Source organism: Hypanus sabinus, chromosome X2 (genome assembly GCF_030144855.1).
Source record: "Hypanus sabinus isolate sHypSab1 chromosome X2, sHypSab1.hap1, whole genome shotgun sequence".
Classification (NCBI taxonomy): domain Eukaryota; kingdom Metazoa; phylum Chordata; class Chondrichthyes; order Myliobatiformes; family Dasyatidae; genus Hypanus; species Hypanus sabinus.
The window spans coordinates 28,527,488-28,546,825 of NC_082739.1; the positions used below are offsets into that span (position 1 = coordinate 28,527,488).

Here is a 19,338-nt window from a genome sequence, read left to right on the forward strand (position 1 = left end):
TGTATGTAAGTCCCCTAGTTTAAGACTCTGATTAGTGGAAACATTTCAACATTACCTGTCATGCTTCCTCAAGGTTGCATGTTTCAAACAAAGTATGCCTCATTTGTCAAGGTATATATAGAACACAGTGCTAAAGGAATTAAACTAATGTCACCTAATCCCTTTTGTCTGCACATGATCCATATTCATCCATTTCCTGCATATTCATGTAAACAGCTTTAAACAGCTCTATCAAATCTGCTTCCAACACTACCCCTGGCAGTACAATCCAGCGACCCACCACACTGTGTAAAAACTGTGCCCCCCCCCCCCTTAACTGCATGCTTTCTGACATGAGGCACTCCAACCCTGGGAAAAAGATTCTGGCTGTCTATCTATGCCTTGCATAATTTTATAAACTTCTATCAGGTCTCCTCTCAGTCTCAGCTGCTCCAGGGAAAACAACACAAGTTCATCTAACAACACACACAAAATGCTGGTGGAACACAGCAGGCTAGGCAGCATCAAAGGGTTTCGGCCCGAAACGTCGACAGCACTTCTCCTTATAGGTGCTGCCTGGCCCGCTGTGTTCCACCAACATTTTGTGTGCGTTGTTAGAATTTCCAGCATCTGCAGATTTCCTCATGTTTACAAGTTTATCTAACCTCTCCTTATAGCCCAGGCAGCATCCAGGTAAACCTCTTCTGCAACCTCTCCAAAGCCTCAATATCCTTCCTATAGTGGGATGACCAGAACTTGATACAATATTCCAGATTCTGCCTAGTTAGAGTTTCTAAAACAGTAACATAACTTTGACTTTTGACATCAATGCCTTGTCAAAATGGACCAGCATGTCACACACAATCTATACCTCCATATTAACATTTGCAGGCACTTTCGGAGCACTATTGATTTGGACTCAAAGATCCCTTTGTACATCAAGCTGTCCATGATTCTGTCATTAACAGTGCCTTTGAACAGAAAATCCTATAAAAGGTAGTGGATTCGGCCCAGTACATCAAGGGTAAGCCCTCCCAGCATTTGAGTACATCTACTTAAAGCACTACCATAGGAAAGCAGCATACATCATCAGAGATCTCACCACCCAGGTCATTCTCTTTTCTCACTGCTGCTATCGGGCAGAAGGTATAAGAGCCTCAGGACTCACACCACCAGGTTCGAGAACAGTTACTACCCCTCAACCATCAGGCTCTTGAACAAAGGGGAGAAACTACACTCATGTATTGAGATATTCCCACAACCAATGATCCCACTTTAAAGCCTCTTGTTATTCCATGCCCTCGTTATTTATTGCTATTTATTTATCTTTGCATTTGCACAATTTGTTGTCTTCTATGCTACTACTCTTCTATTGATCCTGTTTACAGTTACTATTCTATAGACTGGCTGAGTATTCCCGCAAGAAAAAGAATCTCAGGGTTGTATGTGGTGACATGTATGTACTCTGATAATAAATTTTACTGTGAACTTTTGAACTTTGTACTGTCCTTTCACAATTGATAAAAGTGCAACATCTTGCACTTGCCCAGATTAATCTCCATCAGCCGTTTCTCCACCCATGTCCGCAACTGTTCTATGTACCCTTTGGCGGTCTTCTGTGCTATCCACTTCACCACCAATCTTACGTTTTCATCTATGTTATTTAAATATTTAACAAACATCGGAGGTTTCAGTATCTCTGTGGAACACCAGAGTCATGGACCTCCAACCAGAATGTCCAATCAATCTCTATGTCTTGTACTGTATGGGCAAGCCAATTAAATCCCCATGGATCCCATGCATCTCAACCTTCCGGATGAGTCTCCCAAGAGGAACCTTGTCTAACACCCTACTAAAATTTCTATAGACATCATCTGCAGCTCTACCTTCAATCCCCTTTGCCACTTTCTCAAAAACATGACTTGTCCTGCACAAAACTATGCTGACTGTCTCTAATTAGGCCATACTCACAAATCTTATCCCTGAGAATCCTCTTCATTAACTTCCTTACAGCTGATGTGATACTCATTGACCCATAGTTTTCAGGATTATCCCTATTTCCCTTCTTGAACATTGGAACATTAGCTAATCTTGCCTGTGGTTAGAGAGGACAGAAAGATCTTGACCAAGGTACATGCAAACTCACTTCTTGCCTCCCTCAATGACCCGGGGTATACCTCATCAGGTTTTGGGATCCTGTCCACCTTGGTGTTCTCCAAGAGACCAAGCATTACCTCTTTCTTTATGTCAAAATGCCCATGCTCCATTCTGATCTTCCTATCCTCCATGCCCTTCACCTTGGTAAATGCTGATGCAAAGTACTCACTTACATCATCACACACATCCTCTGCATCCTGGCACGTTTCCTACCCTCATCCTAGTTCTTCCAGCTCTTGCTGTATGCATGGAATAAAGATCCAATGTATATAGCTACTCATGGTAGAACAACCCTCACATGGCAGGAATTACCTGGTGTTAGTAGGTGGCTGGAGAGGTAGGCGAAGAGTCTACAAGCATGTAAGACAGAATATGTTCCAGAAGAATGGGACTGATGGGAATACTCAGAGCACTGATGTAGGCTTAAAGGGCTGAATGGTCACATTTTTTTCCAAAAATTCAAAAACCTCGGAGAAATCATATAGAAATGGTTCTAACAGATACACTAGGCAGTATATACTTGGTCAATGGTAACACTGAGCTTGTACAAATGCTGGAAGAAAATTATCACACTGAATTACTTCTGACCGAAGATCAACGTTAGCAGCAGCATAGTGTCACCCAAGGCACCAGAGGTGAAGTGCCAACAGAAGTTAAATAATATATTGCTCGGTATACTGTATATTCAGTTCTCCATTGAACCTTTGTAACGAGTCTGTGGATAGGCCTCTGAGGGATGAGGGCAAGACAGACTTACTCAGCAATCCTCCAATCTTTGTGCCTAACCGTCACAGTAGCTTCTTCACGGTGGCCAGGCTCACTTCTGTTACTGCGTGCAGTGTTGGAAGGGAACCTGAAATGTTCACAATATTTGAAATACCAGACGTGTTGGGATTGATGACAGACGACAATTTACACGGGCATAAGTTACAATGTGTGCCAAAACATGGAACTTAAACCACACAGTGTTACTTCACTATCCTTGGGCCAACAACAAAGGTGAACTGTAGGGTTAGAGAGCAAACCCTCAGCGTGCCAAATCCCTTTCATTATCCTCGTTCCCGGATTCCACTTCACACCTCTACACCCAGGCAATTGATTTACATACCAATCTGCACACCTTTGAGATGTGGGAGGAAAGGCACTGAGGACGAACATGGACGTGCTGTGAGGCAGAGCAACACTGTGCTTTTCAATGAATCCAACAAGACTGGTCAGTGTTCAGTTGCTAAAAGCCCAGGTACATGTCCTGCACAGAAAATACTTGATGTGACTGGTAAAGTGGGTCTGAAACTCCTTGGACTTAAGAGCAGAAACAATTGCAATGTGGTGTTTTAAGGAAAGTACAATGTGCAGGGTGTGGAACACCACACAATTCAAAGCAATAGCAGTTGATTTATGCAAATATGTTTATAAATAAAACCCCCAGGATTCAGAATGTTGATGGGGTCTAGGATGTTCAAGTTTGAACCTCTGTGGGCAGTCAAGCACCAGTTGCTGACAATATGCAATCTGTACTGAACTGTGAGCTGCAATCAGCCGCCTTTGTGCCTGACAGACCGTGTGCTTGTTCTTTTAAGGAGGCAGCTCACGGTTATGAATAAGGTTTGGTTAAATGTGCAGGGTGTTCCCATTTGTGCCTAAAGCATTAAGTCCACTTGTTTGAGAAGATAGATGTGACCAAAACATGCTTGCTCACCATGTATAGCACCTAGACCATCAAAATTTCTATGGTTGTTCTCCAGTGTCCTCCCCCTTCTTCCTCTAAGCTTTATCCAATAAATCAAGCAGCCTCTGAAATTGGTGCAAGTTGACATGTTATATTCCTCAAAACTGGGTTTCCTTTTCATAACAACATGCATAGACTAGTACAGGCCCTTCAGTCCACGATGTTGTGCCAAACTTTTAACCTACTCTTAAGATCAATCTAACCCTTCCCTCCTAGATAACCCTCAATTTTTCTTTCATCCATGTGTCTGTCTAAGAATTTCTTAAATGTCCTGAATTTATCTGCCTTTACCTCCACTTCTGGCAGCACGTCCCACACACTTCTCACTTACCCCTGGCATCGCCCTATACTTTCCACCAATCACCTTAAAATTCCCTTTTGTTAGCTATTTCCACCCTGGGATAAAGTTTCTGGCTGTCCACTTGACCTTTGCCTCATCATCATGTACACTTCTATCAAGTCACCTCTCGTCCTCCTTTGTTCCAAGGAGAAAAGCCCGAGCTCACTCAACTGATCTTCATAAGACATGCTCTCCAATCCAGGCAGCAAACATCCTAGTAAATCTCCTTTGCGCCCTCTCTAAAGCTTTCACATCCTTCCTATAATGAGGTGGCCAAAACTAAGTACAATTTTCCAAGTGTGGTCTAAAAGAGTTCAGCTCTTGAAATCAATCCAACGTTTAATGAAGACCAATCCACTATATGCCTTCCTAACCACCCTATCAACTTGCATGGCAACTTTGAGGTATCTATGGATGTGGACCCCAATCCTTCACACTGCTAAGTATCCTGCTATTAACCCTTCATGTTTGACATTCTCAATTGTATTACTTCACACGTTTCCAGGTTGAACTCCATCTGCCACTTCTTAGCCCAACTCTACATTCCATCAATGTCAGGTTAGGGGTATGGGTGGGGATGAGGGGCATGAGGGGTCAGGGACAGTAAATATAGAGTTAGGGGAAGGAGCTGGAAGTCAGAGTTCAGGTCTGAGCTGTCTGAGGTTGGAGGGCAGCACTATCCGAGGGTGGAAGTCCAAGGTCTGTGGACCCCAAAACACGAGTGCTGGTGATCCCCAGGATTTGAGGTCAGAGGTCAGTCAGCCCCTGATTGGTGAATCCTTGGGTTGAAGTCCAGAGGTTACTGAGTCTGGCACCATGGTCTGGAGATTGGAGGCCCATCTGAGTACATGGGTGGGGGAGTGGGAAAGTGATTTGTTTTACTGTTGTTGCTGGTCATATGTTGGCTGCGTGTTGTTCTGTTGAATGTGCTGGGCATGTTATGTTAGTGCCGGATTGCGTGGCGACACTTGAGGGCTGGCCCCAGGTCATCCTCAGGTTGCATTGGTCGTTAATGCAGACAACACATTTCACTGTATGGTCTGATGCACTTGTGATTAATAAATAAATCTAATAAATCAAATTTAAGTTCATCATTGTTGTTCCTGACGCTTCTCACATTAAAGTATTTCAACACGTCCAGCTGACTGCATTTAAATTCTGTCCACTTCCCATCCTTTGTGGAAACATATTTGTAACCCTAAAATCTTTATGAATTTGTAATTTTTGTAAAATGCAATGTAATGAAATGGGGGTCTATGAAATTCTAAGGTGTTTTGCCGATTTGGGTGGAAACTGGCCTGGAAATATACCTCCCCTTGCAAGTAAAATAATAAATGCATTAATAATTTGATCCACTCTGAACTTGTTGCAGTTTGTTTCTTTATCTTGGAAGACCTAGTTGAATGATGCATAACAGAATTTGGAAGTTCTACCAAGACTGCTTGTCTAGGTGTGACAGTGATACGGGAAATTCTGAGGACAGAACTGCCTAGAGCAAACTCATCGGGATTTGTGGCCACTGAAGGACCATTGGCAGTTTTACCCTTGGCAGCTCTATTTCAGCTTTATCTGGCTTTCACCCTGCAATCAATGCTATGGTCTTGAGTGGATCAGTTTCTTTTGTCATGATTCTGACTCATTTGGTGCGATGACAGAGTAAGGAAAGAGGTTGACCTAGTATCTGGGACATGTGAAAGAGATGTGCACAAATGTGTTGGATAGTTTTTCATGTTAGGGGACACTTATACAGGATGACCCTGTGACTGGGATGCATGTGTACTAATACATTGGATATTTTTTATGTAGGTTGACCTAGTGTCGGGGACATGTGAAAACTTTCTGAGGTAATATGAGAAAGGAAATTAGCAAACTATCCAATAATGAAAGGGTGTCAGGGACACCAGAACTAAATACTGAAGTTTATTAAACCCCACAGGATGCTATAGTGAGAACTGGTAAGTTGATAGACTATTGGTAAATGTAAATAGAACGAAGAAAGCACATGGGGCAGAGTGCATCTTCCTCTGATCCAGAAAGAGAAGTCAACACATGAAAAGAAAAAGTAACAATGGAAATCATACAAAGTGTTTAAAGCTGAAGAGACAACTTGCTGCAGAGAGGAATAAAATATGCTTTTGGATCTGAAAGGGGAAGAAGATGAATATGGAAATATGGATTGGAATGATTTAGCAGATAAGATGACCAGATATGGTTCTGATGAGCAGCTTCCTCACCCCACCACCCCCAGTTACTAACTGAGAGGGAGGAGCCAGGGCAGGAAATCAAAACCAAAATAGACCCCGTTCGGCGTACAGCAGCTGAGGGATATTGCCAAGGAAATTGCAACTTATGTGCTCAGCAATGATTCTAGAGAGTTGTTTCATGTAATCAGTTACCAGAGTGAAATACACCAAATTACACGCTGTGGTCATGTGGGGTCAATGTGCTCGGAAGTGTAGAGCCAACGGTTAATGTAATTTAAATCCTAGCAAAAATCAGGGACTGCAGTTACAGAATGTGTTGGAATTTTGGTTAATGTGGTGAGTTCATGCTTTAAATGTGTTGAATGTTCTTTATTTATGCATGATGAATAACTTCCAAGATTTCTTTGTTTTAGAGTCTTGAAAGAACATATTTCCTCAATGTTGTCAAATTGTAACTGAATATTGCTGTAATGATTTAACCCTTAGGAACAAGAGATTTTCTGAAATGGTTTGAAGTGTGAATGGTTTTGCATGTAGTGTGGTCACAAATGAGTTCGTGCACAAGTGTGTGTGTGTTGTTCTAAGAGACTGTGCCTGAAAGAGGTTGCATCAATGTGTTAATGTCCCCCACCCAGCAGATTTTTCTCCTCTTTTCCTTGATCCTTTGGAAAAAAAAGTGTGAAAGCCTTTCATGATGGGTATTTTATATTTTGACGTTACTTCAAAGAAGAATAGTACAAGATTGTTTTATTTTTGTCTCGTCCGCTTCTTTTTGGGGTTGTGTTTCTTTTTTTGTGGAATTGATTTTAAAAATCTCAGATCTCATACTGACTAGATGTAATCTGAGTTGAGGTAAAAATTTGTGAAGCTGTATTCGGATATGAGATGCCCACATTTGTAAGGGAAACAGGCATTTGGAGGAAATTGGCCATTGGAAGGTAATTAAATTGGGAATTTGAAAATTAACAAGTTTGGAAAGATTTGAATATTTTAGGGTAATCTAAAAGTTGCTTTATCAGTAAGACTGCTTCCTTTTATAGAATATAAAAGATGTTACCGAAACCTTTGACTTTGATTTTCAATTTGAGATTCCTTGGAAAATGGTTTTGATTCAATTAGTGTTTTGTCGTATAAATTGCAAATAGAAGAATAAGGGTTTTCCCAGGGGGCTCTACTCTAATACCTGGATGACCTCCTGTCGACCTCCCCAAGCAAGGAAGCTACCTTTTACATAAGCTAGCTAAGAAAGGTCATAAAGTATTAAAGCAGAAACTACAGATTGTATGACCTGAAGTTACTTATCTAGGACGTACCCTATCCCAGAATACAAAAATCATTGATTAAGACTCAGATTGAAGCAATAGTTAAAGTCCTGCAGCCAATGACTCACAGGGAAATGAAGCATTTCCTGGGGATGACTGTGCATTGTAGAGAGTGGATTTTTAGATTATGCAGCTATTGTTAGCGCCCTCCAGAAAATATCTGTTCCCAGTCAAGCATATCCATTATGCTGGAGCCTGGAAGCTGAAGAAGCATTTGAACATATAAAAGAAACAATAATATCTGCCTCAGTTTTGGGCCTCCCAGACTAGAAGAAGGGAGTTTCACCTTCTGTTCACCATGAATAGTTTGTTCAGATCGTTTTGACTCAGAATCACAAGGAAAGACAAAGGACAATTGTTTATTTCTGTGCTCAGACCCAACAGCCAGAGGTTTATCAGATTGCGCACTGGCAGCTTCTTGCCTTGCTGTTCAGCACATATTGACGTGCTGTGCCATGTAACACCTTACCCCTGCTAGGCAAACTGATGCACCATCAATAACTCTCGGAGACTGGAAGCGAACGATAGGCTTTTATTAAGAGCAAAAGGGAGCATGACATGTTGAAGACTGAGGGAGGAGCAGTGCCCCAATCACCTTTATACAGGGGTCTGTGGGAGGAGCCACAGGAGCAGTCAGCAGAGGGGCGTGTCCAGACAGGTATATGTAGTTTACCACACAAACTAAGTACAAAATCGAATTATTAACAAACCGAATGTTAAGAATTACTCGCTGTGCAACTCTTAATCCGGCCACTCTTCTCTCCATGGAGGAAGACTGATCCACACTGCTGTGAAATCGTGACACAAGCCTTACTGATACTCCTACCGTTAATGTCAATTTAATTTGCTTTGTTGACAGTTTAGAGGGAAAAGCTGGGTTGTAAGTAGCACAGTAGTATGTGGCTTCATCCTGATAAAGACGTTGTGACCCCAGGTACATTGGTGCCATGGATTGCCCAATGTGTTCACAAGTTCACACATGCAGCAAGAGGTGTATGATTAATTAAATAAACCAAACTTGGTATGACCCTGGAGTATCTCGAGTTGCAGAAAAAAATCTGTAGACAATGTGAGATGCACCTTGCAAAATCCAGGAAAACTGGTAAAAGTAACAGGGGTTCACACCCTACCAGATTTTTTTTACACTTACAGATCGACTTTATTGAATTGTCTTAAAGTGAAGGGTATAAGTATGTATTAGTCATTATTGATGTGTTCTCACAATGGGTTGAAACATTTCCTTGTAGAAACAATGATGCTGTTACAGAAATGAAATTAAAAGAGCAAACACGAGGAAATCTGCAGATGCTGGAAATTCAGGACTCTGGGTCCTGACGAAGGGTCTCAGCCCAAAATGTCGACAGCGCACTATAGATGCTGCCTAGCCTGCTGTGTTCCACCAGCATTTTGTGTGTGTTGTACAGAAATGAAATATTTGTTAAAGGAAATAATCCTGCAATTTGGGATCCCCTGGAAACTATCTAGCAACAACGGTACTCATTTCACTGGCAAAGTAATTAAAGTAGTATGCAAAGCTGTACAGGTGAATCATTATTTCCATTCTCAGTCAGCAGACCTCGTGGAAAGGACAAATGAAGCAATTTAAGAATAAACTTGAGCAAATGTGTGAGGAAAGTGGACTAGAGCAACCATTAGCTATAGTAAGTGCTATGACATCAAGCCCGGAGATTATGTGCTGGTGCAGACATTTAGAAGAAAGAATTGTTTGGAACCTCCATTTAAAGGACCATTTTAGAATCAGGCTTATTATCACCAACACATATCGTGAAATTTGTTAGCTTAGCAGCAGATCAATGCAATACATAATATAGAAGAAAAAAATTAAGTAAATCAATTACAGTATATATGCATTGAATTGATTAAAAATCATGCAAAATCAGAAATAATATATATTAAAAAGTGAGGTAGTGTTCACGGGTTCAATGTCCATTTAGGAATTGGATGGCAGAGGGGAAGAAGCTGTTCCAGAATCACTGAGTGTGCGCCTTCAGCCTTCTGTACCTTCTTCCAGATGATAACAATGAGAAAAGGGCATCCCCTGGGTGCTGGAGGTCTTTAATAATGGGTGCTGTCTTTCTGAGACACCGTTCCTTGATGATGTCCTGGGTACTTTGTAGGTTAGTAGCCGACTAAGTTTACGACCTTCTTTCTCCCCCTCCCCCCCACCACCCCAATACCAGACAGTGACACAGCTTGTTAGAATGGTACAACTATATAAGTTTTTGAGTGTTTTTGTTGACATACCAAATCTCTTTAAACTCCTAATGATGTATAGTCACTGTCTTGCCTTCTTTATAACTGCATCGATATTTTGGGACCAGGTTATCTGAGATCTTGACAGCCAGGAACTTGAAACTGCTCACTCCACCTGATCCCTCTGAGGAGTGGTATGTGTTCTTTCATCTTACCCTTCCTGCACTCCACAATCAGCTCTTTCATCTTAGTGATGTTGAGTTCCAGGTTGTTCCTGCAACACCACTCCACTAGTTGGTGTATCTCACTCCTGTACGCCCTCTCGTCACCACCTGAGTTTCTACCAACAATGGTTGTATCATCAGCAAATGTATAGATGGTATTTGAGTTGTGCCTAGCCACAGTGATGGGTATAGAGAGAATAGAACAGTGGGCTAAGCACACATGCCTGAGATGTGCCAGTGTTGATTGTCAGCGAGGAGGAGATATTATCACTAATCCACACAGATTGTGGTCTTACAGTTAGAAAGTCGAGGATAGAATTACAGAGGTAGGTACAGAGGCCCAGGCTCTGTAACTTCTCAATCAGGATTGTGGGAATGATGGTATTAAATGCTGAGCTATAGTCGATGAACAGCATCCTGACATTACAGGTATTACTGGCTACTAATACAGACATCAAAGTAATAGAAAAGCCTTCATAGATTCACTTCTCTCACTGTAAGAAGGTGCCTAACAACATGAAAAAAAAATAAAACCACTAAGAGTCCGAATGACAGTGGTTGGATTAGCCCTGGTCTTTTTCTCTGACACATGCAATTACCACACATACTTTCTTATGATCGATTTGCATATGTGCAAACAGGACCAATGTTCTCAGGTGATGGGTTTGTATGGATGTCCAGGCACATGGAAGTGGGTGGGCTTTGTGTACTCTTGCCCTTTAATGAAACAGATGAACTGTTACTTTGATTGGTTCTGCCCTGGGTATGTTGGTACAACGATGCTGGGACTCAGAAACATAAACCCCTTCTTCCCCTGTACGTTCTGGTACAGCCAGAATGTCACTGGGAGAAGATGGGGATATAAATTTGGAAAAAACAAGTGTTTTGGAGGAAGGTATATACCTCTGTAAGACAATACCAATGCCAGAGTAAAAGGACTTAAAGTGTTGTCCCTGGGGAAAATAACACTCACCTATGGAACTGGTAAGGCACAGGAAATGATTAACATGACATCACCATTGGAAACATTAGCAAATGAAACTGCATATGCTCTCGAACAAACCCACTCCACAAGCAATATCTAAATTGTTGGCAGAATTGGTAGCTGTCCATACAATGGCACTGCAGAACCAAGTGGCTTGGGACTTTGTTTTATCACATATACTCTGATTGGACAAGAATGTTGAATTGACATGCCACATCAATCTGAAGACATCACTTACTACTCAGATCTTATCCGAGAGGTTATTGAAAAGATTAAGAAAGTGGGAGATCAGTTTTACAATTATAGCACTTCAGGAAGAGGATGGTGATTAATTACCCTACATTATGGCATAATCATTGGTACATGCCTGTAACCATTTAAGAATTTGTAACTTTTGAAAAATGCAATATAATGAAATGGAGGCTATGAGGTGCTTTGCTGGTTTGAAAGAGAAAACTTATGAACTTGTTATATGGGAACAGACTTTTTTTTTGATGAGAGACAATTGTTTTATGGCCACAGGGAATGTTTGACAACAGGGAAGATCAGAGATATATTTCCAGATGAAACTTGGCAGGAAGTATATCTTCCCTTGCAAGTAAAATAATAAATGCATTAATCATGTGATTCACTCTGATCTTGTTATAGTTTGTTTCTTTATACTGAAAGACCTAGCCGAACAGTACACAAAACCTTCCTTACATTGCATCTACCTTTACACCAACTGCTTCATCTTCTGATCTATCACTCTGATTTTCACCCCACTGCCAACCTACTTTCAACCCCTAGCCCCACCCCCCCCAAGGACATTGGTCCCTCGGGTTCAGGTGTAACCAGCCCCTTTTGTGCAGACAGACAGACAGACATACTTTATTGATCCCAAGGGAAATTGGGTTATACAGGTCACTCCTTTCCCAGAAGATCCCAATGATCGACAGATCTGAAACTCTGCCCATTCACCAATTCTTCAGCCACACCTGCTTTCTCAAGGACACAAGGCCCTGTCACTTCAGGGCCACAGACCATGAGCTGGTACAGGTCCAAACCAGTTTGTGTTACTCACCATTGCAAGAGCTCAAAGTAAAATAAAAACTCTATAATGTGAGCAACTGGACAACTTGGCCAAAGGGTCCATTTCTGTACTGTATAACTCTGTAAATAGGATGAAACTCAAATAAGACAAGGTACACTCATTTCCAGTTTATTTTAGTAGAAAAGTTTGCATATAAAAACACTGCTGAGCAAGAAACAGTATCAGTAAAACAGTGACCCTGCAGTGGGAAAGCAGAGAGCAGAATTAAAAACAGCAGCACATGCGTCAGGAAGGCACTCTTGTCTCCATCTCTTTCAGAAGAATCCACAGAGAAATGCACTTGGAAAGGATCAGCTCAGCTGAACTACAACCTTTTGGAACATGGCTCAGTGACTGTGTGTACGGTCGTGTCAAATTTCATCCAAACCACAAAAACCCTTGCTGCATTCAAACCATCATTTTACCAGTTGGTGGCCTTGACTGGGTTGTGAACATGAGCTCTCTGAAAAGTCTTGATAACTTAAAACTCTACATTTGCTTTTTTTTTCCTGAGTTTTTCCATCATGCTTTATACTTGACATCAAAAGTCAATGAAGCAGACAGAGATAAACTCACTGCAGACACCCCAAGGAGGCAGGAGTCCAGCAGGGGCGTGAAGAAGGGTGCTCTTCCCAGTCAGTGGGTCCACCTTGTACCCCATTCTGTGCAGACACAGTGATTCTTTCATTAATGTGTGCTGGGAGTAACAATGAGGTCAGCCTCTCACAATCATCACGCAGACCGAATAAAACTAAAATAGAAGTTAAATATCCTTATGTCAAATTACATATACATCACAGAATAAAAACACAATCTACTGATGGTTGGGAATGTTCCAAGAGTCATTGTGAGTTCATGGTAAATGCTAATGGCTGTACATTTAGTTGGGAAAAAAATCATTTAGGTTCCCAGCAGGTTTGGTAATGTTGAATTCAATACACACAATCTAGCATAAGCGGAATAGTTACTTTCCTTCACAGAATTTTATAAAGTGAATTGAACTAAAAGGCAACTTGCTCTTAGCCCAGTCTGACCAACCTTCAGTCTATCTGTACGGGGGGAGGATGGGAAGGTTACCTGGAGCATTCCAGCTCGTTGTACTCATCCCCCTCCCCGCCCACACACCACTGAGCGTTTTATGATCAGTATGATGAGAAATAACCAATCACCCCACAGAACATCTTCACTGATGGAATTGATTTCAGGAAAACTTTATACATTATCTACAATTTGGGAGAGTCTCTGTGCCAAACTTCCGTTCTCCATGATAGAACAATTTCTCTGTTATACCAGGCTAGGACGACATACACCTCAATGCACTACACCCCAGAGTGCTGCTTGATCCACTGTCGAAACTCTGAAACCTTGGTGTAGACCCCTGGTTTATTCTTTCTGGCACAGCCGTCTCCCCAGCTGACAATGCCAGCAAGGAATACTTTCCCGTTTTCCTCCACGCTGGACATGGGGCCGCCAGAGTCACCCTGAAACCAAACAATAAAACTATTAGCTCAGGCAGACGGCGGACAGCAGGATGGGCCTGGATTGAACATTCACACTAAACACAGTCACTGGTGCAGCTTGTGACTCCCCACACTATCCTCTTCCTTGAGTTGATAATTCCTGGTCAAACCGAGAGTTAAATGTCTGTCTGCAGTAACTCCACTACAGATTTTCACAGTACTGCAGCGAGATTTCCCCAGTGGCCCAGAAGCAATGCATGGCAGAGTAAGCAAACTCCCAAAACCCTACAACATCCTGACTTGCTTCCCTACCGATTCCTCCCCACAGACCCCAATCTCATTGCACGTCTGCAGAGCCAATCAGGAACTGAAGTCAGTGGTCTTCCAGGACCAACCCCTATCCCATCCTACTTCCCACTGCCAAGCCCAACTTCACCACCGACTCAACCTGGAGGTTAACCTTTAGGGTATCTTGCACAAGGACTCCCAAGTCCCTTTGCATCTGTGCATTTTGAATTCTCTCCCCATCTAAATAATAGTCTGCCCATTTATTTCTTCCACCAAAGTGCATGACCATACACGTTCTAACATTGTATTTCATTTGCCACTTCTTTGCCCATTCCCCTAAACTAAGTCTCTCTGCAAGACTCTGTTTCCTCAACACTACCCACTCCTCCACCTATCTTTGTATCATCGGCAAATTTAGGCAGAAATCCATTAATACTGTAGTCCAAATCATTGACATGCATCATAAAAAGCAGCGGTCCCAACACTGACCCCTGTGGAACTCCACTGGTAACCAGCAGCCAGCCAGAATAGGATCCCTTTATTCCCACTCTTTGTTTTCTGCTGATCAGCCAGTTCTCCACCCATGCTAGTAACTCCCCTGTAATTCCACGGGCTCTTATCTTGCCAGGCAGCCTCATGTGCAGCACCTTGTCAAAATCCTTCTGAAAATCCAAGTAAACAACATCCACTGGTTCTCCTTTGTCTATCCTGCCCATTTAATTCCTCAAAAAATTCCAAAAGATTTGTCAGGCAAGATTTCCTCTTTAGGAAACCATGCTGACTTTAAGAGATTCAGCACTACCTCTTTCCTACTCTCGAAATATCCTAGCATTTTAGCATGTTCTCCAGAATCCTCTACATCTTTCTCAGTAAATACTGATACAAGCACCTAATTAAAATCCATGAAAACAACATCCACAGCTGTACCCTCATCAATCACCCTTGACACCTTCTCAAAAAAACTCAATTGAGTGAGGCATGGCTTGCCCCACCCAAAGCCATGCTGACTGTCCCTAATTAAGCAATGTATCTCCAAATGGTCATAAATCCTATTTTCTAGAATGCTCTGGAATAGCTTCCCTACCAGAGGCATTTCGAAGGCTCTTGGCTATATGATTCTACAACTACTGACATGAAATTCATCAATGTATCATTTTTCAGGATTCGTTCGATTTCTCTTCTTAAACAATGTAACAACATTCACTACTTGCTATTCTTCCAGGACATTGCCCGTAACTAGAGAGGACATGAAAATCTTGGTCAAAGCCTCAAGTAATCTCATCTTCTGCCTTTCAATAACCTGGGTTATATCCCGTCAGGCCTTGAAGACAATGTTTTTTAGGAGACCCAATACTACCTACTGCATCTCAAAATTCCCTAGTGTACTAACATGATCCACACTGATCTCACTGTCTTTCACTTCCTTCTTCTTGGTACAAACAAAAAGTATTCATTTAGGACCTTGTTTATATAATTACCTCCAAATACATAATCCCCCCTGGCTCTCCAAATTTCCTTTTTGAGTTCCTTTTTGGCTTTTTTTTTTATATAATCCTCAAGTATCCTGCTTAACTTTTAGCTTCTTAAACCTATGTACATTTTTTTTCTTCTAGACTACAATCAGCACCTCTCTTGATATCCAAGCTTTCCTTACCTCGCCATTCTGACTGGAACACACCTGTCCTGCATTCAGTGCAGTTGGTCCTTAAACACCCTCCACATGTGTGGACTTGCCCAAAAACAACTGTGTCCAATTAACTCTCCCTAGTTTCTGCCTAATCAGGTTCTAGCTTTCTCAACCTTTCCCTGTAACCCAGGCCTTCAACATCCTCAATTTCTTTTTGCGCTCTTTCCAGCTTGATGGTATCATTCCTACAGCAGGGTGACCAAACTGAACAGGTAAGGGTGAGGTGATTCATTTTAGGAGGACTTATAAAGACTGGACATAGATCATGTGGGAACAATGAAGAACAAAGAGGCCTTATTATACAAGGGCAGGTTAGCTAAATGCGGAGAAGCTGATACATGGGATACCTGCCTGCTTTAACCAGGTGTGGAATGTAAGAGCAGGGAGGTTTTGGTACAACTTTATAAAACATTGGTTAAGCTGAGCAAGAGTTTATTGTACATTTCGGGTTGCCACACTATAGAAAGGGCAAGATTACACTGGAGAACATACAGACGAATGTTGCGTGGGATGTAGCACTGCCGTTACAGTACGAGAAGAGATGGAAAAAGCTGGGTTTGTTTGCTTTGGTGTACGGAATTATTTGATGCGTAGGTAGCACAGCTGTATAGGACACTGGTGAGGCAGCATTTGGAAATGATGTGCAGTTCTGGTTCTGGAAGGAGAAGGTGCACTGAAGATTTGCTTGTCAATTTTTACTGCACCCTCTCCAGTTTAATCATATCCTTCCTATAGGATGGTGACCAGAACTGAAGGGCTTAAGCTATAATGAGGTACTGGATAAGCTAGGACTGTTTTCCTTGGAGCAGAGGAAGCTGAGACCTTGTAGAAGGGCAATAGATATGGTGGATGGTCACTGTCTTTTTCTCATGGGTCGCAGAGTTGAAAACTAGAAGGTGAGAGGGGTAAGATTTAGAGGGGACATTTTCTTTCTCCCCCAAAGTAGGACATGGTAAATGGAATGAGCTATCAGAGGAGATGGTAGGGGTAGGTACAACAGTTGAAAGTGTTATGGACGGGTACATAGATGGGAAAGGTTTAGGAGGGTTACAACCCAAATGTGGGTAAATGGGACTTACTCAGGAAGACACAATGTTCAGCACGGTTAAGTCTCCATGCTGTGCGAGGATCAATCTAGATAGGGTAGATAGTTCCCTATTGCAGTAGTGTCTAAGAACAGAGAGCAAAGGTTTAAGACAAGGCGTAAATGATTTAGAGGGGAACTGAGAAACATTTTTCCAGGCAAAGGATAAAGCACACATCCCAAGAAGCTAGTTGAGGCAGGGACTCTCACAACTGGTTGATACGTCCATGAGGGGCAGCAACTCCCATTTTAACAAGCACTTAAATAAACAAGGCTGTGGGCAAACAGTTGGTAAATGGGATTAGCATAAATAGGACCTGATAGTCAGACTTGACATGGTAAATTATTGGGCACATTTCTGCACTGCACAGCACTACAGTTTACAGCACTACGATTCCGCGCTGTACGGTACCACGATTCTGCGCTACACAGCACTACCATTATGCGCTGTGTACGATTTGCAGCATGATTCTGCGCTGTACGTCACCACGATTCTGCGCTACACAGCACTACCATTCCGCGCTGTTTACGATTTGCAGCATTATGATTCTGCGCTGTACGTCACCACGATTCTGCGCTACACAGCACTACAATTTACAGCACTACCATTCTGTGCTGCACGGCTCTACAATTTACAGCAGTATGATTCTGCGCTACACGGCACTATGATTTATGGCACTACGATTCTGTGCTGTACGTCACTACAATTCTGCGCTGTACATCACTACGATTTACAGCACTATGAATCTGCACTGCAATTCTGTTAGGAAAAATCTCCAGCTGCAAGTTCACGATTTTTTCACTCCAGATTTTTGGGGAATTGTGTGTATTAAGTTTTAGATCAACTAAATGAATGGTCAAATTGAGCAAAATCAAAGTGTAGAAATAGGGGGAGGGTGTATGGAGATGCAGCTATCTCTTCTCTGCCCACATTAGAGGCACATGGTGTTCAGTCATAATCTTTCATCGAACCGTATAGAAGATTACTAGGGGTGAATCAGTCTTTAGAGGACACAGGTGAGGGGTCCAGAATGGGACTTGGGCAGGCAGCAGCCAAGTGATAGGGATAATGCAAGGGCAAAGGGCATGCAAGGTGATGGAAAAAAGCAGTGGAAGAAACTTCTTCAATCAGAGATGGTGAACCTATGGGTACCTCTCTGTATACAGCAGCAACTGCATGCATTTGAGGATGAGAGATCTGTAATCTCAAAACAAATCAACAGGCATGAGGATAGATCAGGAATATGCTACCGATACAGAGGATCAACCATAATTGTACTGAAATACAGAGTAAGCTTGAAGGGCTAAATTGACCAATATTCCTATTTTACAAAAAAACCCCACAAAATGCTGGCAGAACTCAGCAGGCCAGACAGCATCTATGGGAGGAGGTAGTGACGACGTTTTGGGCCAAAACCTTTCATCAGGAGGGTTCACCACTTCACCACTGATGAAGGGTTTCAGCCCGAAACGTCGTCACTACCTCCTCCCATAGATGCTGTCTGGCCTGCTGAGTTCTGCCAGCATTTTGTGTTTTTATTTATTTCCAGCATCTGCAGATTCACTCATGTTGCCTTCCTATTTTACCTTGTCTGTGTTTCCTAGAGGGAGGAGGGAGGGAGAGAAGGAAGGTGAGGCAAAGGGAGAGCACAGGGAGAGGCAAGAGGGTGTGGGGGTGTCATGAGGGGAGAGAGAGTGTTTGAATTTACTGAGCTTTCACAGCCCTCCTGGGAGGGGAACTCCAAAGTTTCATCTCCCACTTGCTGGAATTCTGAACTGCAAACAAAAATGCTGGAAACAATCATCAAATCAAGTAGCTGCTGTGGAAGGGAAGTTGCTGACCTTTCTCCAATCCTGGAAGGTCACTAACCCGAAACATTAACAGTTAAATATTTCCAACGTTTTCTATTTTTGATCCCCTCCTCCCAGTCCCGAATGACTGACCTCAAATTCCAAATGATTCAACACTCCTCATTCAGGACAGACCTCCACCCTGCATCCATTCTGTCAGACTAGTGGGACCGTCTTCTCATTTCACCTTTCCACATCATTTGGAGCATCTTCACCCAAACATTCCCTTCCTTTCCCTCTCACCTAGGCCTTGTCTGAACCCTGTTTCACTGTGCTGTGTGTAATCATGCTCCATCTTGAGCTTGTCTTACCTGCATTCAACTTTGAAAACAAATACTACCTCAAAACAAAGCTTTGCACACAAGTCCACACTCTGATTTATTGTGAGCTTCTCAGATCTATCCTACGTGCAGGCACGGGGTCATTTTTGTGCAGCGTGCTTTATTTGCCATGCCAATCTTTCTGCCAGTGTGATGGACTCTGAATTTCTATGTCCATTATAGAATGTCCATGTAATGGTCAGATAAGGTGTGAGCAGCTTATTCTATGGAACTTTCACAGAGACCATTTGGTCACTAATATAAAAAGCCTAACACAACAGCTACTTTTCACAGCCAATGTTACATACATTCCAGTGAGGGTGTCAGTCACATGTGGAAAGAGGGGCTTTTAAAGGTTCAGTAAAGCAAATGAACCCATCGACTCTGCATTCCCTGGTAATCTGCTGTGTACAGAGCAGTGT

General features: G+C 42.3%; 1 protein-coding gene across 1 annotated transcript in view; it reads right to left on the minus strand.

Annotated features, from left to right (window-relative positions):
- Positions 1–12,339: 12,339 nt before the first annotated feature.
- The window catches only part of LOC132385214 (suppressor of tumorigenicity 14 protein-like), a 131,460-nt gene continuing 124,461 nt past the window's right edge, over positions 12,340–19,338 (minus strand). The window contains exon 19 of the mRNA XM_059957136.1: positions 12,340–13,707. Coding sequence (XP_059813119.1) covers positions 13,546–13,707 — 162 coding nt within the window. The 3' untranslated portion in view covers positions 12,340–13,545. The remainder of the gene's footprint in view (positions 13,708–19,338) is intronic.